The following is a 24,682-nucleotide window of genomic DNA, read 5'->3' as shown; positions in this document are numbered from 1 at the left end:
ATTGCATTGTGGGAAATAACGGCTTTTTCCAGCTGCCAAGCAAGCAGTATCTTCCTCTGTGCATAGAACTCTTATTAATGAACATTCCGTACAGATCATCTGGCAGGACTAAAGATGTCACCAATAGTGATACATTTCAGAATGTAAATCAGGGAGATTTAAGGTTTTACAATGTCCAAACACTCCCTAAATAATCCATAAATGAATATTGTAAAACAAAATAAGCAGTCTATTTCATTGTTATTTTCATTACAGTTCCTCTTTAATGAAGAAGAATGAAAAACTCATATGTTGTTTAGAAAGGCAATGATTTTGTTATGTACAGTGAAGTTTAAAGTAGAACTCCAGCTAAACATTTTCTGCCTGTCATTAATTTGATCAGGTTGAATTATTTGTGCATGCTTGCCGGGTCAGAGTCACATGGCTATAGGAACCCCGGCCACTGCTGTACGGACTTTCCCCATTTGTGGCCTCACCTGCTGAAAGAGATACTAGTCTGACTCTGCACAGTCATGTCTACTATTCATTCAGCTGCCCTGCCTTTACCGAAATATATCATATCATGTGACCACTTGTAGATATGGAGATTGTACTGGTCAGATTGCCATGTCTGTGGCTAGTTAGACTATCTTCCTCAAAATGACCATTTTACCGGGAGTGATTGGCTTCCGACTACTCATTGTGTGGTTGTCAATGGTTGTCAATGGTCCAATATGAACCTGTGGTTACTGCTTTTCATCTGGTATGTCACTATATAATTGTTTCTAGTGAGACTTGAAGCAAACCTAAATAAAAGCCATCCAGTAGTTGGTTTTTATATTTTCCCCTGTATAACTGCTTAAATAGGTGGGTTATATGGGTATTACAGCTCCCAGCATGTCTAGCAGCTGTAGCAGAGCCTGCAGGTCAGGGGAACTACATGCACCAGCATTTCTTTCCACTGTAGAATAAGCTTGGAAACATGAACATTCTAATCTGCTGTGGAACCACAAATCCCAGTACCAGCCAGCAGGGGTCTGCTGTCTTATTGGATGATAGGATGCAGTCTAGCAGCAGTAAATGAGAATAATGTTAGTAGTCATCTGCACTTGATTTTCTGAGGGACTACAAGTTCCAGCCTCTCGCTTTTGAATGGGGTTGATTATGTGTAATCCAACACCTGTTGAGGAACTGCAGGTTACATGCTAAGACAGTCTGAAGTGATTAGTAGACATTAGCTGCAAACTTATTAATGAACTACCACAATCTCCAACACATCTAAGATCTACCAGCATACAGCCCCGATGGCTCTAAAATAGCTGCCCATTTTAATAGACAAATTGTAAGTCCCATCATGACCATGCAGTAGGCAGTGTAGTTTTTCATAGTAGTAGCAGCAGCTATCAGCTCTGAGGCTATTGAGGAACTACAAGTTCCATATTATGTATTCACCAGCATCCAGCTCAGCATCTTTTAATTGCTGGTTGCTTGTTGAATATCAGCCTGCAAATCTCAGATTGCCGCTGCCATTTACAGCGAAGGAGGGATGGAAATGTAAGGGTCAAAAAAAAAAAGATCTTAGCAGGACGTACCTGGCTTTAGGGTAGCCGCAAGACATGCTTGATGAGAAGCAGCTGGCAGCGAGAGGCAGGCAGTGGTTACTGCTTTGCTGCAGTCATCCTCACATCTTTCAGCCATGTACCCATTTCAGTGTTTAATGCTTACAGGTGTACAAGAAGAAAGCAGCCAGCACAGTGAGAGGCATCACTCAGACCCTGACTGAGCAGGAGGAAGATTTTGCTGGGAAGGCAGCCCGCTACCAGCGTCAGATGAAGCAACTCCACTGGCTCCTACAAGACAGACAGGATGCGCTCACTCAAGTCTTGCAGCAGAAGAGGTAAGTCAGAGACACAACATGAATGGGGAGGGGAGACAGATGTAGCGTTGCAGGCACTCTTCTTTCATCCAAGTCCCATCTGCCGCAGGGGTCGCAAGCCTTGTCCCCATTCACGCAGAAAATGGTGGTTCCCTCCCTTAAGAATCCCAGCTCTTCCAAGATAATCATCAGATAGTGACTGCAGATCCTGTGTTTTCGTATGCTTGCCTGTACAGTCTGCTCCCACGGTGACAGCGCTGGTTACACACAAAGCACATCTTACTTTGTGAATAGCACTTATAGGAAGGGAAGGGGCTTCATTTTGTCTCAGGAGGGGATAACTGGCTAATACATTGTGAGGTTGGTGTGCAGCTGAGCTGGGGGCTGCCTCCAGAATTCAGGACTGGCTTTCTGGGCAGAAGACATCAGCAGAAGGTGTGTCTACTGATCATCACAATCAGCGCTGCAACTGGGCAAAGGCTGGCTTCATTCTCAGGAGTTTTCCTGGTGGTCAGAGCCTGCATACATGGAATCAACCATAGGGGCTTATATAGTCATATTGTATTGGTATGTACATTTTATTATCAAGGCCGATTACAGGCTATACTACATCAGAAAGCAGCAAACTGAGCATTGTACAGATAGGTCTGCAGTGTACATACTGTATACATCCTAAAATATGGAAACTTCACGATGAGCAAAAAAGTAGGAGGTAAAATCACACTGTTTTTCAGGAGCTCAAGGAAGGCATCTCAGAGATGCTCACTGGCTGAATTTGCCTTAATATCAGACACCCCCCCCCCCCCCCCCCCCAGCACCCTTTCTGATGGGACCACAGGGGATGGGGAGGAGTCTGGATTTTTTGCTTTGTCAAGAAAAGACGTGTCTGTCTCTTCTGGATTTACTAGTCCATTCAGAACTGTGCTAACGTTTGTAATGATCTGAATCGCTACTCCTAAGTTACTAAAATTCAGTGTGTTTACCAGCTGAGAATGCCTATTACTCTAATACTGTTTGTTTCCGTCTTGTCTTTGAGCATGGTGCTTTCTCTTTACAATAGTACTGTTTAAAGAAGTACTCCAGTTTATGTGTATCCGCCTAGGTTTATGAGTTATTGCAACTATTTTGAATAGGCTTCCACTTGCATAGATTTTTTTCCCAACATTGAATTTTTATTAACCACTTTACCTCCCTTGCTACGCTTATCTACTCCCCACAAAACTTTACTTGAATCTCAGGGGAGTAGATAGGCGTACTTGTGGTAAACAGTGTGCTGTATGCCCAATAAGCTATCTGATTATGTATATAGGGTATCATTTTAACCGTGACAAGTGAGAGAATAGATTTTGTGTTGTTTGACAACTGAGGGCTAAGTCATGTGAGTTTTTTTTACCGGAAAACTGAATGAAAAGCAATAAAACTGTTATTTACATGTACTGTATACCCCTAAATAAATACTTGTAAAAAAACCAAAAGTGACAGCATTGAAAAGAGAATACACAGTTATCCTAGGGACTTAGCTTTTAAAATATGTATGCCATGAGAGTGTATTACTGTTAATCATGAAGATAAGGGCTTTTAATTACTGATAGAGTACAATGAGAAAACAAAAAACACAAACCAGAAACGAATATATTATCGCCATACATTGTACTAGGAACATTATTTAAATGTTGAGATAACCAGGACAAATTAGCAAATACAATGTGTGGGTTTTACCTATGGTAACATTGTTTATTTGAAAACTATAGTGCATGGAAATGGAGAAATAGTGTATTTTTCTTTTTTTTCTCATTTTTCCCTTTAAAATGCACAGATAATAGCATAATTACTAAAAGCAAATATCACCCTCACAAAGCATAATTTGTGGCAAAAAAAACAAGATATAGATCATTTACATCTGATGAGTAGCAATAAAGTTATTGGTGAATGAATGGGAGGAGCGCTGAAATGTGAAAATTGCTCTGGTTTTTAAGCAAAAAACCCTGTGGTGCTGAAGTGGTTAAAGAACAAAATGCTCATACAATGTATGAATACAAACACTGCACATATACAAAACCAGGGCATTCTTACATACAGTGAAAGTTCGCAAAGGTTCCTACTGTACACTTGGTTAAATTTGTGTGCATGATACATAACCAAACAAAAATAGAGGCAAAAATAAACTAAATGGCACGGAGAAATAAAGAGGTAAAATAAAATACAGAAAAAAGATGAACAGAAACTCAGATCCCTGTAAGGGAAGCTTCATAACATGCACAAAAACCATTTAAGAAAAGTTTGCGTTAGGCTTTAACATAGGGCTCAATTTCTATTTGCATTTATTCTGAATAACAGATACATTTAAACAGGGTTTTTTAAGCTAGATATACACGGTAGATGACAGTCAGTCGAGTCAACAATTAAAGGATACCCGAACTGAAATGTGACATAATGAGATAGACATGTGTATGTACAGTGCCTAGCACACAAATAACTATGCTGTGTTACTTTTTTTATTTCTCTGCCTGAAAGAGTTAAATATCAGGTACGCAAGTGGCTGACTCAGTCCTGACTCAGACAGGAAGTGACTACAGTGTGAACCTCACTGATAAGAAATTCCAACTATAAAACACTTTCCTAGCAGAAAATGGCTTCTGAGACCAAGAAAGAGGTAAAAAAGGGGAATTTCTTATCAGTGAGGGTCACACTGTAGTCACTTCCTGTCTGAGTCAGGACTGAGTCAGCCACTTACATACCTGATATTTAACTCTTTCAGGCAGAGAAAGAAAAAAAGGAACATAGCATAGTTATTTGTGTGCTAGGCACTGTACATACACATGTCTATCTCATTATGTCACATTTCAGTTCGGGTATCCTTTAAAGGACAACTGAAGTGAGAGATCTATGGAGGCTGCCATATTTATTTCCTTTTAAGCAATATCAGTTACCTGGCTATCATGCTGATCCTCTGCATCTAATACTTTGAGCCATAAACCCTGAACAAGCATGTAGTAGATCTTTTTTGTAAGAGATAAGATTATGTGTATGCTTGTTTCTTGTGTGATTCAGACACCACTACTGCAGCTAAACAAACTACCGGTAGCAGGACTGCCAGGCAACTGGTATTTCTTAAAAAAATAAATATGGCAGCCTCTATATACCTCTTACTTTAGTTGTCCTTTAAGGATCATCTTGGGCAAGAATCTAGTATGTGTACAATAGTCTCCCACCAGATCTTTAGCCTGACCTCCCAAACACAGTGGTCTCCTTCTTACCCAACTCAGTCCTCCTCCCCATAGCAGCAGGCACCTCCCTAGCCTGTCTGTCACCCGCAAGGATTAAGCACCCATTCCTGCCGGTGACCGTATTCGAGCAAATGTACCAAGATTAGGTCTTGCGGTTTAAGTTTAAATAAACTTTAGGGAGGTGCTTTGTTGCTCCTGCCATGCTATTTATGATGAGGAAAAAAGGAGAGCCTGGTCAAAGCTACCCATCCATGGCCAGATATATAAAGGGCCATTATGACAAGCCGATCAATCCTTCACTATTCGGAAGTTGATCAGATAGAGATCAATTTTGTTAACCACATTGTGCTGTCTATCTCCATTATATTTCAGCAGGTATCTATTGAGCAGTGATTGAGCCATTGTACCCATACACATATAGATTTGCATTCTATGTGGCAAACAGGTCTGTCCCTCCCTGAACTGAATCGGATCAGAGAGGGACCAAATCCCCTAACACACTGCACACAGATTTTTAATAGATTTCAAAATCAAATCTATTGGAAACCTATGTAAGTGGAGCATTGCATTGTTCGATAAATTGTAACAATATGGGCTGTTCTACCACGGCTCCCCAGCCATGTCCGATCGTGATTTCAAGCATGCAAATAGCTTGAAATAATAACCCACGCAGCATGTTGTCCTGTAGATTTCAATCAAAATCATCAAATCTTTTGGGGGAAAACGTGTGTATGGCCTGTGGCCACCTTACACTGTTAGAGGTTTTAATAGAGTAAAGGTTGGATTTGATCATCTGGGCTGTGGAGTCGGAGTCAGAGCAATTTTGGGTACCTGGAGTCGAAGTTGGTGGTTTCAATAAACTGAGGAGTCAGATGATTTTTGAACCAAATCCATTGTCTTTGTAACAATTAGACTAAGGAGTTGGAGCAATTTTGGGTATCTGGAGTCGGAGTCGGTGGTTTCATAAACTGAGGAGTTGGAGTCTGATGATTTTTTGTACCGACTCCACAGGCTGTTGATCATAACAAACAACTATTAAAATGTTAGGCACTTATGGGGGGGTTAGGCACTTACAGCATAGGGTTCAAGTGAGAATCAGGGGAGGACTGTGGGATCTTTTGGCCTGGGGGGAAAACATAATCTAAAGGCCCTTTCACTGCAGCCCCAGCCCAAATGTGTATCTTTCTTGTCTGCCAATATATTAACTGTAATGTAAAGAACATATGAGTGCAGCAGTCACTAAACACATATGAAATTCAGCAATGTAACTACCACTCACATCTAACATGCAGCATCACATAACACATGGAGACAGTTGTGTCCCTATCACACAAAGCGTAGACACAGACACTGCCCCTAAATCATTAGTGCTAAGCTGGTCTAAAAACTATTCCTCAAGCAGAGAGTACACACCTTATTGCAGCCACTGCCCTCACAAGTCATTGGTACTCAGTGGGCCTATATGAAGCATGTGCCCCCTCCTCCAAGATTCAGCTACTGTCCAGGTAACATCACCGTATGTCAAACGAGACACGTGATGTTACCAAATGCTACCATTTGGCTGCATGCAATTGCAGCCAAATGGCACTTGTGGCCAGCAGCTAGGAGGCTAAACTGCCTGACAAATGGGCAGGTAAGCCACCTGTGGAACAGAGGCCTCAGTCAGCTTGGTCAGTTTAACAGTGAAGCATCAACTGTTGCTACCAGGGGTATAAAACAGTGTGTGGAGGCCTGGAAGAGAGCATCAACCTGCTGCAGAAAATTTCCCTATTCTGACAATAACAGCAAGATCAACAAGATACTTCTATAAGTAAATAATTAAAAAAAAATTTGTGGGCGATATAAATCCTGCAGCGTCTCCTTTAAAACCACACACACATTTGCTGGAAAAACGGTAGCAAATTTCATTTTGAACCTCGGCACCTTATACAATAATAGATGATGCTCGACTACAGTGTAGCTGAACTGCTGCTATTCAATAGCTGGTCGCTGGCACTCTGATATATAATAGTCGATAAATGGAACCCAGAATGAATTACAGTACCAGCTCCTCAGAGCCGGCTGCTATGGACACTTTGCTACTCAAAGCACCAATTATAATTCATTATACAATAGCTGATAAACAGCGCCCAACCAATGCACCCTGCACCATTACAACACTTGGCTACTCAGTAGCCAAGCAGCAATCGTCTCATAGCTGAATGCCTGCACATGCAGTCTCTGGCAGCATTTACTATAGCCGACGAGCTGTTCTAAATCAAATGACCAGAAATTATTGACTGAGCTGTTTTTCAGTTCTTGTGGCGTAAACTTGTATTTTAAGAGCTGTTTGCACATTACACATAGACATAGTGTATATAAACTAGTCCCTTGCATCATTACACCAATGTTTGGGTGGCCAATGTGTGGCCACCTTAAAGTGTCTAAAAGATAGATCCCTCTCTGAGCAAAATCTGATCATCTGATCAATTAAAAATCTATGAATCCGGTGCAGCAGGAGCAGCTGATGGGCCCCCAGGTCTCCTCTCCAACTGTGACTCCCTGGGCCCCTGCAGAGTACTCGCAGCAGAGCGCACTCACCTGTCCGCCGGCATGCTTTCTCTTGTCTCCTTCTACCTTTATACCTTCTGGGGTGCCTGTTGTCCATGACCCAGTGGCATCTACATAGTCATGTAAAATACCTCTCGAAAAACAGGAGCCTGCCCCCCAGTACAGGTACCACATGTGCCTCCCCTTGAAGAGCTTGTAGCGAGCGCAGCAGGGCTGTGGAGTTGAGGGGGACGGAACAATTTTTGGGGTCCTGAAGTCTGAGTTGGTGGATTCATAAATTGGATGGTTTTTGTACCCACTCCATAGTCCTTCTGGGGCTGTGGAGTTGGAGTCGAAGAGTCAAGCAATTTTGGGTACCTGGAGTCAGTCGTTGGTTTTATAAATTGAGTTGGAGTCAGACAATTTTTGTACCGACTCAACAGCCCTGGAGCACAGCATGGTTACTTTACCTCTCCGCATTCCATCGGCATAAGTTCTCAATCAGCCCTGGTGAGAATGGGTGCTGAGAAATACATAGACTTTACTCAGAGAGGGGTCTCTGATGGTTGAATCTGGTGGCCATCTATTAGTGTATGGCCGGGCTTTAGACTGAGGGGTATCTAGAGAGAATGGTTACAGGATTGACTGATCCAAAGAGAATAGAGTCACCTTTAAGCCCCATCTACACCATACAACTTTTTGTTTTATTCGATTTATTGATTCGATTCGATTCAATCTGACATGTCCGATCGGGATTCGATTCAATTTGCCATTGCAAAACATTGCAAAACAAAACAAAGCCTCCCCGGCTTCTCCTCCTTAGTGTCAGATAGTTCCCCCCTAATGCCCCCCTTAACTTCAGCTTTCCTTCCCTAAAATCCTTCCTCATATTCAGCTGTCTCCTAAACCTCTTCCTATTGTCCCCCTACTGTCAGGCATTTCCTCACAGTGTTGGACAGCCCTTTTCTCCCATAGTACTAGGAAGTGCCCCTTAAGGCCCACTTAGTGTTTCCCTTGGTGTCAGTCAGTCACTCAGTGTCCCTCTTAACTTCAGGCAGGTTTCCCAGGTGTCCCTCTAGTAGTGATTCTCATAGACCTAGCTTCTCCTCTATTCATCCTTCTTGTATCAAGCAATACCTTCACACCCGAGCCACAGCTGAAAACAGGTTAAGTGTTGGTGGGGTTCATCTTACCAGTTCCTGGGGAGGCCAGTGAATGAAGCACCATCTCATGTACCAGATTGCATCCACCATGCTGCAGTTTCTACGAAGCTGCCTACCAGCCTGTTTTGGGATATGGCAGATAACCGACTCATAGACAAACTCATAGAAGTGTCAAAAAACTCATGCCGATAGCATCCAATTGAGATTTGAACCCAGGATTCTAGTTTGGCAAAGCAAGAGTGTTAACCTCTCTGCTACCATGCCTGAAACGGTGAATAACGATAACTGGACAAATCATTACACCTATATAAAAAAGACTGCAGAATCACCTCAGTTTATGGGAGATTCTGATTACAAGCAGTCATCCATGACAGGTTCTCCTTAGTGCAATAGGCTAGTCTAGTTACAACATGTGAATTATCCTCTTTGAAGGACAACTATCGGAGTTCTAAATGCCACATATATTTCCAGTACCAAATATTGTATTTCTAGTAAATAGCAATACAAATGTTTTTTTTCCTCCTTTCATTTTTTTTATATGAAGAAAATGACCTTTACAGAGAACAGTTCTCACTGTGGGCATTACTATGAAGGGCTGTGTCCAGCTCATCCAGCAAAGAGAGACCATCCTCACTAGCAGTAATTCTGTGATTAGAATGCATTCAGTATGATAGAAAGAAGAAATATACCTTCAAATAGTGTGTAAATAATCATCAGCTGCAGCTGTGTGCCTGATCCTGTCTCTCTCACTGCCTCAGCAGTGTAAACAGTTTACAGCCAGGGCGAAGTGTAACCTAGCTACATAGTACAGCTCTGCTTTCCCCTACCTCCCCCCGCCCCCAATACCAACACAAGTTTGTTACAAACAGATGATAAATAAAGCATTTTTTTTTTTTTACAAAGGCTGTTCTGAGAGACCTCTGAAAAGCGTTCTAGTGTTGCTGGCTAAAATACTCTATAGGAATGTGGGGTTAACATAAAAATTGTATCTTTGATAGTTGTTCTTTAAGGATCATAAGTCAGTTCTTTTCAGCAGAAGGCAGTTTTTTTATTTTTGTATTTGTAATCTAGGAGCATTGTAGCGTGAGTGGAAGTGTCTGCTGGATTGAACTGCAATATGTGTAATGGCTAGTTTTTGTCGACACTACACAAAAGCAGGACATTGGCTCTATTTCCTGCTCCCGACTTTACACTCAGATCACTTTCTGCCGCTTTCAGATAGTGCATTGAAATATTCTCAATTATTTCCCCTGCTAATGGTCATCAGGTTTCATTTCCAGACTCAGAAGTCTGATGTTCTGGGATCACAATAGCCTCATTACATCGTAAATGCTTCTTCTGATGGCTTACTTTGCTGGATTTTCTGTACTTTTCCAATCTATCCGCTCAGCACATCATCCTTAGAGGGCTTTGAGTCCCATTATTTGATGCTGTTCCTAGCGGCAAGCGCTGGCTTTGTGTACCTTCCCTGTCGTTCTGGAACTAGATTATGTACATCATTTCTTATTATCTCTGATAGCCCTGGCGAGGCTGCGAAGAGGAAACTATTGTGAAGACATAAGAGCGATCTATCTGCAGCAAGACAGCAGTCAAAGCAAAGTCAACATGCATCATAGCTGGCCCCGGCTGCCAATCACACATTGTCATTGTCTACAGCAAGCTCATTTGCAAACCAAACGCTACGGGCACAGAAGTGACACCTGCAGCTATGGATGAGAATCGGCCTCCTAATTATGATATTTCTCAGGCACAATACAGTTGAAGGCATAACCTTCTCTATTACTTTATTCTTGTATAGGTATTACAAGTCCAAGGCACACCTGCAGCCACAGCAGATTTGATGGCAGTTATGGTGGTATGGCACCCCTCCTCAAGTTTTGTTTGTCTTCCTTCTCCTCGGACAGTGGTACAGTAAACCTTCATACTCATGGTAGGTATTCATTGGTTCTGCTTATGCTCAGAACTCAAAGCACTCAATGGCTACACTAGCATCCATTGATACTCAAAAGTCTGTTCCGGCTTCCAAAACCGGTCCTGCAGACCATTGCACCCTGCATCAGCCTGCACATAACTGGTATCTGCCTTTCAGACCATCATGCCCTGCTTCAACCTGCAAATGATTCCATCTGATCTACAAATGATTGCACCCTGCCTCTTACAGAAAATAGTATCCAGCCTACACAACATCATACTCAGCTTCAGCCTACATATAACTGCATCCAGCCTGCTGGTCCTTTAATAACTGCAGAGTCTCTGGCTGCTGTTCCTTCAGTGTCTGCTGGGTGCCCCTCTGCTGATCCTCTAGTTGTCTGCAGAGTCCTGTGTACTGTTCCTTCGGTGTCTGCAGAGTCCTGTGTACTGTTCCTTCAGTGTCTGCAGAGTCCTGTGTACCGTTCCTTCGGTGTCTGCAGAGTCCTGTGTACTGTTCCTTCGGTGTCTGCAGAGTCCTGTGTACTGTTCCTTCGGTGTCTGCAGAGTCCTGTGTACTGTTCCTTCGGTGTCTGCAGAGTCCTGTGTACTGTTCCTTTGTTGTCTGCAGAGTCCTGTGTACTGTTCCTTTGTTGTCTGCAGAGTCCTGTGTACTGTTCCTTCGGTGTCTGCAGAGTCCTGTGTACTGTACCTTCGGTGTCTGCAGAGTCCTGTGTACTGTACCTTCGGTGTCTGCAGAGTCCTGTGTACTGTACCTTCGGTGTCTGCAGAGTCCTGTGTACTGTACCTTCGGTGTCTGCAGAGTCTTGTGTACTGTACCTTCGGTGTCTGCAGAGTCCTGTGTACTGTTCCTTTGTTGTCTGCAGAGTCCTGTGTACTGTTCCTTTGTTGTCTGCAGAGTCCTGTGTACTGTTCCTTCGGTGTCTGCAGAGTCCTGTGTACAGTTCCTTCGGTGTCTGCAGAGTCCTGTGTACTGTACCTTCGGTGTCTGCAGAGTCTTGTGTACTGTACCTTCGGTGTCTGCAGAGTCCTGTGTACTGTTCCTTCGGTGTCTGCAGAGTCCTGTGTACTGTACCTTCGGTGTCTGCAGACTCCTGTGTACTGTTCCTTCGGTGTCGAGTCCTGTGTACTGTTCCTTCGGTGTCTGCAGAGTCCTGTGTACTGTTCCTTCGGTGTCTGCAGAGTCCTGTGTACTGTTCCTTCGGTGTCTGCAGAGTCCTGTGTACTGTTCCTTCGGTGTCTGCAGAGTCCTGTGTACTGTTCCTTTGTTGTCTGCAGAGTCCTGTGTACTGTTCCTTCGGTGTCTGCAGAGTCCTGTGTACTGTCCCTTCGGTGTCTGCAGAGTCCTGTGTACTGTCCCTTCGGTGTCTGCAGAGTCCTGTGTACTGTTCCTTTGGTGTCTGCAGAGTCCTGTGTACTGTACCTTCGGTGTCTGCAGAGTCCTGTGTACTGTACCTTCGGTGTCTGCAGAGTCCTGTGTACTGTACCTTCGGTGTCTGCAGAGTCCTGTGTACTGTTCCTTCGGTGTCTGCAGAGTCCCGGCCCACTGTTCCGCCATTGTTTGATGAGTCCTTGCCTACTATACCTTCAGTATCTGCAGAGACTCAGCCTGCTTTTCCTCCAGTGCCAACAGAGTCTTAGCCCGCTGTTCTACCTGTGCCAAAAGAGACTCAGCCCACCAGTGCCAGAAGAGACCCAGCCTGCTGTTCCGCCGGTGCAAGAAGAGACTGAGCCCGCTGTTCGGCCTGTACCAGCAGAGTTTTAGCCCACTGTTCCACATGTGAAAGCAGAGACTAAGCCCACTTTTATACTTGTGCTGGTAGAGTCTCAGCGTGCTGCTATTCCTGTGCCAACAGAGACTCAGCCTGCTGTTATGCCTGTGCCAGCAGAGAGTCAGCCTGCTGCTATGCCTGTGCCAGCAGAGAGTCAGCCTGCTCTTATGCCTGTGCCAGCATAGAGTCAGCCTGCTGCTATGCCTGTGCCAGCAGAGAGTCAGCCTGCTGCTATGCCTGTGCCAGCAGAGAGTCAGCCTGCTGCTATGCCTGTGCCAGCAGAGACTCAGCTTGCTTTTCTGCTTGTGCCAGCAGAGAGTCAGCCTGCTATTATGCCTGTGCCAGCAGAGACTCAGCCTGCTGTCATGCCTGTGCCAGCAGATAGTCAGCCTGCTGTTATGCCTGTGCCAGCAGAGACTCAGCTTGCTGTTATGCCTGTGCCAGCAGAGGCTCAGCTTGCTGTTCCGCCTATGCAAGCAGAGACTCAAACCACTGTATCACCAGTGCCTGCAGAGAATTGGCCCGCTGTTCCGCCAGTTCCTGCAGAGACTCAGCCCGCTTTTCTCCCCATGCCAGCAGAAATTCAGCCCGGTGTTTCAGCTGTGCCAGCAGAGATTCATCTCGCTTTTCCGCCTGTGCCTGCAGAGACTCAGCATGGTGTTCCACCGGTGCCAGCAGAGATTCAGCCGAAGGTTTTGCCTGTGCCTGCAGAGACTCAGCCCGGTATTTTGTCTGTGCCAGCAGAGACTCAGCCTGGGGTTTTGCCTATGCCAGAAGAGACTCAGCCCGATGTTTTCCCTATGCCAGTAGAGACTCAGCCCGCTGATCCACCTGTGCCAACAGAGACTCAGATCGATGTTTCGTCTGTGCCAGCAGAGATTCAGCCCTCTTTTCCGCCTCTGCCAGCAGAGACTCAGCCTAGTGTTTTGCCTGTGCCAGCAGAGACTCCGCTTGCTGTTCTGCCACTGCCAGCAGAGACTCAGCCTAGTGTTTTGCCTGTGCCAGCAGAGACTCCGCTTGCTGTTCTGCCACTGCCAGCAGAGACTCAGCCCGCTATTCCACCTGTGCCAGCAGAGATTAATCTCGGTGTTTTGCCTGTGCCAGCAGAGATGCAGCGTGCTTTTCCGCCTGTGCCAGCAGAGAATCAGCTTGTTTTTCCACCTTTGCCAACAGAGACTCGGCCTGCTGTTTCGCCAGTGCCTGCAGAGACTCTGCTTGCTTTTCTGCCAGTGCTTGCTATATCTTAAGCCTGCTACACAACCTAAATCTGCATAGTTTGGGTCTGCTGCTCAGTTTGCATTTGTAAGGTTCCATCCTGTTATTCAACCAGCATCAGCAGTTTCTTCCTGCTGTCCAGCCACACTTTGCCATTCCTGAGTCCAATTGACCATGTTTTTATCTGCCATTTGGCAAAACTTGTTCACATCCAAGCCTGCTGCTCTGGGAAACTTTGACACATTTTTACTTGCTTTAAAGCCAGACTCACTTCAGTATGCCAGTTAACCAAACCCTGCATGTCTTCAGCTTGCCACCCAGACAAACTCTGTCATGCTTTGGATTGCCTGTTGTACAGCCAGACTCTGGTACTCTGCCACCTGTTGTGTAGCCAAGCTGGGCCACCCTGCAGCCTGTTGTTCAGCTATAGGTGAGAGTTAAGTGGCTTGATGGTGGATAGGTATGTATGGGTCTCCAAATGAGTTATGTGGCTTGGTTGTGAGGAAGTATGATTACCCAAGTTAAGTTATGTGGCTTGTGGACAAGCGTATGTATTTCTCCAAGTGATAATTATGTGGCTTGGTGGTTCAGAGGTATGGATGAGTCTCCAGGTCAGAGTTATGTTTTTGCTGGGGGAAAGGTATGTATGAATCTCCGTGCCAATGTAATGTGTCTTGGTGGTGAAGAGGTTTGTATGATTCTCCAGATGAGTTATGTGGCTTGATGGTGGAGAGGTGTGTATGGTTCTGCAGGTGAGTTATGTGGCATGGTGCTATAGAGGTGTGTGGCATAGTGGTGGAGAGGTGTGTATGATTCTCCAGGCGACAGTTATATGGCTTGGTTGTGGAAAGGTCAGAGAGGTCTGTATGATTCTAAAGGTGGGAGTGAAGAGGCTTGGTGGTAGAGAAGCATGTAGGGTTCTCCAGATGACAGTAATATGGCTTGGGGGGGGGGGGGGGGGGGGGGGTGAGTATGTGTTGATCTGAGTGGGCGTTATGGTACTTGAGCAGAAGGCTTATTGGAGGTGAAGTTATGTGTTTTATCAGGGTGGAGTCACATGTATTGGAGGTGATAAGGAGTATATGCTCCATGTGGGAGTTAAATTGCTTGATGGTTGGGGCAAGGGGATATATGTTGCTCCAGGTGGGAAGTAATTGGTTTGAAGTGGAGGGGGGGGGGGGGGGCGGTGTCATGTGTTGCTTGTGACAGCGGGGGTATTTTTTGCTTCATGCAGCTTGGCTTGGTATGTTGAAGGATGGTGGGAGGTATCTAAATTCAGGGGTATATGTATAGTTTGGAGATGTGGCAGTGAAGATTTGTATCCAGCATGATTTAGACATTGGAGTTTCAATTTCTTTGAAAGTTTTGTTTAAGGCATGTGGTTGTGATGAGTCAGATATTGGCAGTTCAATTTCAGCACCAAGTAAATGTCACACAGAACCTATCTGCTATCTTTAAGGTGAGCACGGAACTCAACACAAATCTGTTCCAGAAGCTCTTTTGCCTGCAGCAGATAAAGAAAATGATTTACCTAAATATCCTCCTTTTGCACGGGCTAAAAATAAACAAAAGCAGAAGGAACAGATTGTAATTTCAGCTTTTTTCCCTTCTGTAAAACAGTCGGATGTCTCTTTCTTTCAGGCAAGTGGAAGGTGAACTTGAAGTCGTCTGGGAGTCGGCATCCAATGAAAACAAACAGCTGAAGATGCTTTTACATGATGCTATGAAACAGAGCAAGCACAATGCCAGCGACTTGTCCCCAGCCCTGCAGCAAAATGTTGTCATCGGTTACGGCTTAAATTACTGCGATGTGAATTCGACCTCTCACGAGGATGAGCTGGCCAGCTAGACAATCTGCAGCCTGTGGAAAATCCGCTTATCACTGTAGAAGATGTAACAAGACCCAGAATTATAAAGTCTGGTAGACATGTCTAATTTCGATTTGCCTATGATTGGCCAATTTTACTGCTTCCATTTAGTATGAGAACTTACCTACACAATCTGTTCATAGAATTCAATAACTGTTAGCCCTCATGCCACATGGAGGTGATAAAATTGGGCAGTAATTGGCAAATCAAAATTGCATGTGTGTATGCACTTTATAAGGACAACTGAATTGAGAAGAGTATGGAGGCTGCCATATTGATTTCCTTTTAAACAATGTCTGAATAACACCAGAAACAAGCATGCAGCTTATCTTGTCAGATCTGACAATAATGTCAGAAACACCTGATCTGCATGCTTGTTCAGGGTATATAGCTAAAAAGATTACAGGCAGAGGATCAGTAGGATAGCCAGGAAACTGGTATGGTTTAAATTTGAAAGAAATATGGCAGCCTATATATCCCTTTCACTTCAGTTGTCTTTTAAGTCTGTCTTGAAGTCTTATTTTCTGTTATCCCTAACTTGCCAAACATTGTGATATTCTGTTATTGACCACTGAGCTGTGAGACAAAACAAAATGGCTGCCAATTGCTGAATGTTTTGTGATTGGCTGAGAGAGTTTTTTTTTCTGTTTTGTATAGAGTGGCAAAGGGAAAGAACTTTACCATTGTTATTTAATTTGCGTCCTTATTGAAGAGACTTCTCTGACAACACTATACTTCTATTATTCACAAGAGGTATATTCACAAGGCATTATACATTAAAATAATTTAGACAGTTTTTGCTGTCTGTGTCGCTGCTACAGTGATTCTTCGCCTTCCCATGGCAGGTGGTGCCAAATAAAATAAGGCTAAGAGAAATCTTATCATTGAGGACATAAACCACATTAAAACCAAAAAATTGCACCTTTCCACCTACTTTCCTGTAGAAAAAAAAACTACTGTTTCACTTAAACACTTTTCTAGGCTTATAGATTAACTAATATTTCAGGTCAAGCTGTCAAAATAGTCACCAACTGCTGAATGTAATGTAATTTGATTGCCTGTGAAACCGTAAATTGTAAGAAACTGATTAGGAATATCAGTGTGTTTCTCTGGAGACCAGCTACTTGGCACTTTAAAATTGATCTTCATATTTAATTTAAAGTGATATTTTACATTTTCTTTCATGAATTTTTTTTTAATGTACTATAATCAATGTTGTTAGAAAATAATTGTTTTCATTTCAATGAGCAACCAGCTATGAATTTTCCCCAAAATGACTGTAAGCTTAAATTGCACTTCTTTGCGAGCCTGGAATCTGTACTCTCCCGGCAGCACAGACTGCATTTTCTTGCACAAGTAGCTTAGCTGAGTAGAGAAGGAACTCCTCTTACTAATTTGGTAGGAAACCTCAATAGCGAGGGACAGTGGTTGCAACAACCACACCTCCCTCTTGTACAGTCAAGGGGCAGTGGCCATGATTCCGTTTAGAATGAACTGTGGTAGGCAATGCTGCTGTGAAGATGCCCTGTCTTGCATCCAGCAGCATATTAACAGCAAGGCCCTACATGACATAATTTCAAGGTACTCACCAGGGATTTAGTAAGTATCATTAGTTTGTGAGTTGGGGGTATCCATACATTTTACAAATGACCCTGTGATTGGGTCACTGTGTAACTCTGTGGCAGCAGTAAAGGTGGCCACACACAATACAATAAAATGATCAGATTTTACGGCAATTCGATAAAATGATCCGATCTCCTGAAAAAAAGCTTTTTTTTTTTTCATTCGACTGAAAAATCAGAATGGATTTCCCATTTTTTTTTCGATTTCTATCGATCCGGAATGCTGGAAATTTTTCTTCAATTTTTCTAAAGATTGTATGGTGTGTGTTAGATTGTCAATTTATTAATATATACACCTTAGCAATTTTTTTCAGAGTTTCCAATCATTTTTATCATAATTGGGGAAAAATTTAACATATGTGTGTGGTACATTGGTCATATTTTTGTAAATGTTACAATCAGTCAGAAAAATTGGTTGCATTTCTTAAACTGAACAATTATTTTAAAAAAATGGTATGGTGTGTGGCCACCTTTAGGCTGCACAGTAGGGAGTCTTAGTACCTCAAATGTACCAGCTACTGTCACATACTGACTGTACTGAGCCTCAATAAGTTGGCAGAAGAATTCACTACAACCTAGCTGCTCATACCTCCCCCCTACGCACGGGATTGCTACCATGCCTTACTATTGGTTTCAGAGACACCTGGAAGCTAGGGAGACACTTAGAATAGACATACTGCTTTTAAGTAACAGCTGCTATTGGAATTGTAAGAACTCCCTGGGGGTGAAAGCTTGGCCACATTCACTATCAAATATGCCACAAATCAAAGCATCCAATGGAAAGGACAATTAGTCCTGCCCTAATTGTACACAAACTCTGCAGGGAATATTTGTGAGAGAGTACAAGGTACGCTATGTATTTATCACATTCAGTCATATTTTTTATTTTGACAGTGCATTAGATAACTGCATAGATATAACAATCAGCTGTATATGAATTGTGTGCAATAATAACAGATTTAGAGGTTATTTATCTTATTACAGCAGATGAAAGACATGAATGAAATATTTTAGAAAAAAGGGTGCTTTTTATATCAAGGCCTTTACTGATGTGTTTTCCCAGAATGTGAGAACATCAATAGGAAAATAATTATCTAATGTAGTAAATGTGGTCCCTTGTGCCCAACTGGTTGGAAGCCTGTGGCAAACCGCTAAAACACAGAGAGATCCAACAGAATGGGAATGTTCAGGAGAGGACCTTGAAAACACTGCAGTGTAGATCAGGAAAATAGCAACGAGTGTGAAACATAACTCCCATAACCAGATTTCAACTTGATATGTGTGATTATGGCAGAAAAAAAAGGACAATGATTATTTTAACCGCATATGATTACCTTTAGCTGATTTGATTACAAGGATGGTCAATAAGTCGATATGCAAATACGTCTGAGCTGATATTTCTGTATGCACATTTATGCAACTTGAAAATGGACCAATTACATTCGACCTTGGGCGGATTCAATTGATCTGTTTTCAAGCTATATAAATTTGCATACAAAATATGCATAATCCATCATCAATTCAGAATCATTTGCATCACACTGACTATACCTAGTGGCCATGGATTAGCACACTTTGCTTATTGCTGTTTGCACTATAAAATAAGATACCGTAAACCTATACGTGTATTGTTGTATTTGTTTTTTTTTTTAGTTCATACTGTATCTAAAAAATTGCTGATTAGATATCTTATATATTTTGCACAGGGAAAATACATTGTACTGCTTGGAATATATATTTTTGCAAGAATAAAGAAGCTTATTTTAAAATCTGTGTTTGTTTCTTTCAACAGCAAGTAACATAAATATCTGTGAGGTTTATGTTGGCAATTTAAGTGTACTACCAGGACCCAGGTAAGTGTAGATTATAAGCTTAAAGTGAACCCAAGGTGAAAATAAGCTGATGAGATAAACAATTGTATTTATTCTACTACTAAATGACTTTTTTAAATATACCATGGTTTTATCTTATATATAAACATTTACAAACTAGATTGCATGCTTTATTGCCTCTGCTCAGTGCCAGCCTAATAAGTGTCCCAGAGTTAGGAAAAAGGCCAGTAGTTCATGTATTTTATATATCCTTGCCCTCAGAAGTTGTATTCTGCCAGGAAAACTTTTACGGCTGTAATTTTCTTAACAGTGAGAGATGGGGTACAGATAAGACAGAAGTTGTCACTTCCATACCTTTAAATTAACCCTTTCAGGCAGCAAAATAAAGCAAGTAAAACAGCCTGGTTATTTTGTACTGTACATACACATGTTTATCTCATCATGTCACATGTTGCCTCGGGTACACTTTAATAGAAGAATAGCTGTGTGGCAGTACAAGCAGTAGCAAAGCCGGTATCTAGGTGAGTACCATGTTTCCCTGAGAGTAAGGCAGTGTCTTATATTCATTTTTGCACCACTTGATGTGCTAGGGCTTATTATTAGGGGATGTTTTATATTTCTGTGAACACACAAGTACCTGCACTGCGTCATCCTGCCTTTCCCACTGTCCCTCCACTTTTCCTCTGCTGGATCCACCTCTTGTGTGTCCCTTTGTACCTTTGGTGTCCTCCTGGTGTCCCCCTCTGTACCTGTGTCCTCCTCAATCCCCTGTCTTCCCTGTGTCCTCCTGGTGTCTCCCATGTCCTCCAATGTCCATCTACATCCTCCTGTTACCACCAGCTTCATGTTGCACTGCCCCCCCCCCCCCCCCGTGTTCTCTGATGTCCCCCTGCATCTTTTTTTTTTTCTTTTGCACCAGCTCCATGCGCCTGTGTCTCAAATCTTCAGCCTATGGGGAAAATCATGAGTAGCAGCGAATGCAGTGATTGGCTCAGTGACAGAGCCATGGTCCTGCCCGCGAGATCATCGGCTCCAATAGAAACACAAGTGGCCATACTTTTCCACCCGTACTGCTGCCAGAGCTTACTTTCAGGTTAGGGCTTATATTTCAATCATGCTCAAAATCCCTGCTAGGGCTTACTTTCAGGGGATGTCTTGATGTCAGGGAAAAAGGGTTTGTGGGTGGAGAAGTGCTGTAGTTAATATGTAACTGAGCACCACAAAGATAATCAGCAGGATTGAATTCTGCAGTCTTATAAATTAATGAAACTGTAACGATTGTGGAACTTTCTCCGTGATCAGCGCAAAACGCGTGCGCTGATACGGCGGAAATCCTCCACAAGCGTATAATTGCAGGCACCCAGCAAAAGGTGCTACGCACCCGTAGAGGGAAATTCCTGTCGGCAGATGACGCTGGGGAGTGCAGAGGAACCAATCCTCTGTACCTCCACAAATGCCAGACAGGAATTGTACAAAGCGCAGAACGCAATCGCAAGAGAGGCGATTGTGAATGAGAACGAGCAAAGGGACAGGTTGTATGTGTGTGCGCCAACATAGTCGCCACCCCGCGAACAGTGCACACACAACAGCAGATATGAAATAGGAACGCGATCGCGAGAGGTGCGATCGCCAGACGTGACACAAGGCAGATCAGAACAGAATACGAGGGTAGCAAAGGCACAGCAAATAATACAATGAGAATAACAAGGAAAATAACAAACGCTAACTGAACGCGAACACCGCACTCATTCGCAACAGTGCACGCGTTCGTGCGCGGTCTCCACGTGATAAGCACAATAGAGACAAGCACGCCTAACTAACCATCGACAGACAAACATGTAACAGAGGACGCGAGCGCTTGCTTAACGGTTACTTCACCGAGCCTCCAGCAAGCATTCGTAGCAGACAAGACAGACACACGAAAACAGGGACAAGCGAGAGATAGGATCCACAGCACTAGCGAAAGTGGCTAGCGCGATCCAGGAAGACAGAACAGAAGGATCCACAGCACTAGCGCTAGGCGAGTGCGATCCAGGCAGACAGAGTAGCAGAACAGAAGGATCCACAGCACTAGTGAAAGTGGCTAGCGCGATCCAGGTACAGAGTAGCAGAACAGAAGGATCCACAGCACTAGCGGAAAGTGGCTAGCGCGATCCAAGGAGACAGAACAGAAGGATCCACAGCGCTAGCGCAAGATGCCAGCGCGATCTAAGTGAGACAGATCAGAAGAGATAGCTGGTAGCAACCGCTGCACCAGCTATACTCCAAGAACAGAGATCAGAACCATTTCCTGTCGACCACCGCTGGGACAGGACAATAGCAACAGAACAAACAAACAGATAAGCAATCCTAACTGCACTAAGGAAACCTGCCTAGTGCAGTTTTCCAGGAATTACTCTAAGCTGATCTTCAAACAGAGAGTAAGGCTGACACTCCTCCAGAGTGTTTCACAGGAAGACTCCTTATGAACAGCCAAGCATTGTGGGAAACAGATAGTACTTATAGAGCAAGCCCACAATGGATGTGTCTAGGCAATTTGCATGATAAACGTATGCAAATTCCTCTGCAGCAAGCTGCAGAACTGACAAAAGCTCTTCTTTCCAGAGTCCTGCAGCATGCAAACCTAAACAATGGCCAAAAAGCTGCCTGCCTGCACAGGCAGCTGAGCAGATCATTACAGAAACGTTTTAGTTACAGTGTGATGTCTGCTTAGCTTCAGATACACCTATATAAGTAATAGCAGATCATGTAAATGAATGGCTATGTATAGTGTGAATAAATGGCTATAGAATCTCATTAGGCAGCTACTGTAACTTATTCCAGCAACACCCCTTGTCTCAGCTCAAATAAACTTCTCAAACTGTCAACGCCCTCCCTCCACACATGCAACTAAAGTATAATAATATACTCCAAGGGACCAGGATAAGTGGTTTACTAGATTTCAGACATTTACTATATCAGAAATCGTCTGAGAAATGGCCCAGCATGCACTGGTACATTCTCTGCTGCAAAGGACCAACTCTGTTTGTGACATGCACCTGCACATTTGGTGGACTACAAGGTTAAATGGGTTCTGTGGCATGTTTAAAAAAACAAAAACTGATACTCACCAGGGGCTTCTATTGGCCCCCTGCAGCTGTCATGTCCCGCGCCGTCATCCTACGATCCTCTGTTCCCCACTGCCGATCCCGATCTAATTATGCCTGTCACTAGACTGTGGCTTAGCGGACAGGGCCGTGTGTGGGCTCGCTCCTGCGTGCGTCATCTGGGGCTTACTGCGCAGTACAAGAAAACTTCGTAGTGCGCAGTAAGTTCCCGATGATGTGCATGGGAGCGAGCTTTATTTGTCTAGTTAGACAAATAATTGGACTGGTGGCGGGAAACAGAGGATCATAGGAGGACGACGCGGGACATGACAGCTGCATGTCCCGATAGAAGCCCCAGATAAGTGTCAGTTTTTGTTTTTTTAAACATGCCACAGAACCCCTTTAAGTATACTTTAGTACTGTATAGCCAGGCTGGACAAATTGCTGGTAGAGTATCCAGTGCTCCTTAAAAATTGCAGCCGTCCCTGAATAGAGGCAGCCACTCGCTTCTTGTGAGTGGCTCCAATACCTCCGTGGGCAACACTTGCAGCACGTGTCCTGCAAAACTTTCTGCTTACACTTTAGCCAATCATGAAGCCTCTCTTCAAAATGCTGCCAATCATGATAAGCCACTCGCATCTTTATTGCGAGTGGCTCCGATACCTTCGCGGATGGGATTTAGTAACAATAACAATAATATTTATATAGCGCTTTTCTCCCTGGGGACTCAAAGCGCTGTGACCCTGCATTATGCAGTCTCAAAGGCTAGGGAAAAGAGGTGAGTTTTTAGCCTTTTTTTAAAGCTGTCCAGAGAAGGAGCCTCTCGTACTGATTGTGGAAGTGAGTTCCATAGAGTAGGGGCTGCATAGGAAAAGGCCCGAGCACCAAATGTTAAGTGTATCCTGGGAATAACCAGCTTCATCTTGTTGGCAGAGCGGAGGGTGCGTGGAGGGGCATAAAGTTCCAATAGATCCGCTATGTATTTGGGTCCCATGTGGTGTAGAGCCTTGAATGTCAGCAGGCAGATCTTAAAATTGATTCTCCATTTTACTGGCAACCAGTGAAGAGTTTGCAGTACTGGGGTGATGTGTGAGCTGCGGGGGGCATTGGCTAGGAGTCTGGCTGCAGCATTCTGTACTAGCTGTAAGGGGCGCAGAACCTTATCTGTAGATCCGATTAACAGGGCATTGCAGTAGTCTAGGCGGGAGGATACAAATGCGTGAACCAGGGCAGGTAGGTCTTCAGCTGGGATAAGGTGTTTGATTTTCGCTATATTTCTTAGATGGAAGAAGGAAGACTTGACGACAGCTGATACCTGCTGTCTGAGTTTTAGATTTCCATCCAGGATCACCCCAAGGTTTCGCACAGAGTCTTTATACTGTACAGTATCTCCCCCAATTGCTAGTTTGAGGTGGTGAGCGTTTTGAACTTTATCCATCATGTGTGGACCACCTACCACCAACACCTCTGTTTTGTCAGAGTTCAGCCTCAGCCAGCTGGTGTTCATCCAATTTTGTAAATCCACTAGACACGCATTTATGGATGCTGATGGGTCTTGGGTGCCAGGCTTGAAGGACAGATACAGTTGTGTGTCATCTGCATAACAATGGTATCCTAAACCATAGTTCTGGATTATTTTGCCCAGTGGGAGCATGTACTCTCCTCTCCACTCTTAGTGTTGCAGCAAGTAGGCTGATCTGCACAACAGGTGAAAGTAGCCTGTGCTGCGCTCCACACGCTACCAGTAGCGTCATCGCTAACAAGGGAAGGGATACCCAGGAGTGCGTACAATCCTGTGGGAGTACTGTGACGATACTTTTATCGGTGACTGCAAAGTGGAAGTGGTAACACTGCATCCTCTTTTGTTTACGTTCACATTAATCCTCATTTTCACCAGGTTGCTTATTTAGGTACAGTACTGTATATCCAGCACCAGTGCCATTCTTCTTGTCTTACAAATGATAGCAGACATCAACTCACCTGCAACCAGCCTGAAGAGAGCAGCTGACCATGGGTTTCACACTGACACATGACGCATGTACCGCCCACTGTTTACTATATCCAGAGTCAGTGTTACGTAGCTGCCCAAAAACGTATTTACTATAACAGTTTTATTACTGTATATCAGAGTTTACTATACCAGATGTTGCTCCTATAGACTTATAATGGAGATTGGCCGAGACCTGGAGAGGTAGTTTACTATACCAGAATGTTTACTATATCAGAGTTCATTATAACAAGATTCTACTGCATTGGAAATAACCAAGCCACTGTCCTATCCATTATAGTCCGAAAACATCCTTTGCTTGCTCTACCAAGATTAACCAGCCGTTGTGTTCTTGGGCTTGCTGTCTCCAGAACAGGTCATCCTTCATGTCATCAGTATTGTTATGACAACCATTAGAAACAGGCACGGACAGTAGGAAAATGCATTCTTTTAATTATAAACGATCTATGGCTTTACTTGTGTTCATTTTTTTCTTTACCTCTGGAAAAAGAAGATCAGTAGTACACTTGTGAGAGCATCAGGGATAATACACACAGGTATTGTTTTGTGGCATTCATTTGTTGTCATGTTTACATA

At 43.7% G+C, this 24,682-nt stretch overlaps 2 protein-coding genes across 7 annotated transcripts in view; one reads left to right on the top strand and one right to left on the bottom strand.

Annotated features, from left to right (window-relative positions):
* Positions 1–2,242, bottom strand: part of LOC137537683 (E3 ubiquitin-protein ligase RNF182-like) — a 62,105-nt gene extending 59,863 nt beyond the window's left edge. The window contains exon 1 of the mRNA XM_068259615.1: positions 1,572–2,242. The gene's annotated coding sequence lies outside the window, so the exon portion shown is untranslated. The remainder of the gene's footprint in view (positions 1–1,571) is intronic.
* The window catches only part of CEP89 (centrosomal protein 89), a 363,467-nt gene that overhangs the window by 224,751 nt on the left and 114,034 nt on the right, over positions 1–24,682 (top strand). For 3 of the 6 annotated variants that reach the window (XM_068259610.1, XM_068259609.1, XM_068259608.1), the window contains one exon: positions 1,707–1,876. In XM_068259610.1, the coding sequence (XP_068115711.1) occupies positions 1,707–1,876 (170 nt within the window). Of the gene's footprint in view, positions 1–1,706; positions 1,877–15,331; positions 18,950–18,972; positions 19,021–24,682 lie in introns of those variants that run through there. The other 3 variants (XM_068259614.1, XM_068259611.1, XM_068259612.1) reach the window with 2 other exon arrangements.

This window comes from Hyperolius riggenbachi, chromosome 11 (assembly GCF_040937935.1).
Source record: "Hyperolius riggenbachi isolate aHypRig1 chromosome 11, aHypRig1.pri, whole genome shotgun sequence".
Lineage (NCBI taxonomy): Eukaryota > Metazoa > Chordata > Amphibia > Anura > Hyperoliidae > Hyperolius > Hyperolius riggenbachi.
Note: the sequence above shows the minus strand (reverse complement) of the source record. Positions and strands in the feature narration are given on the sequence as shown.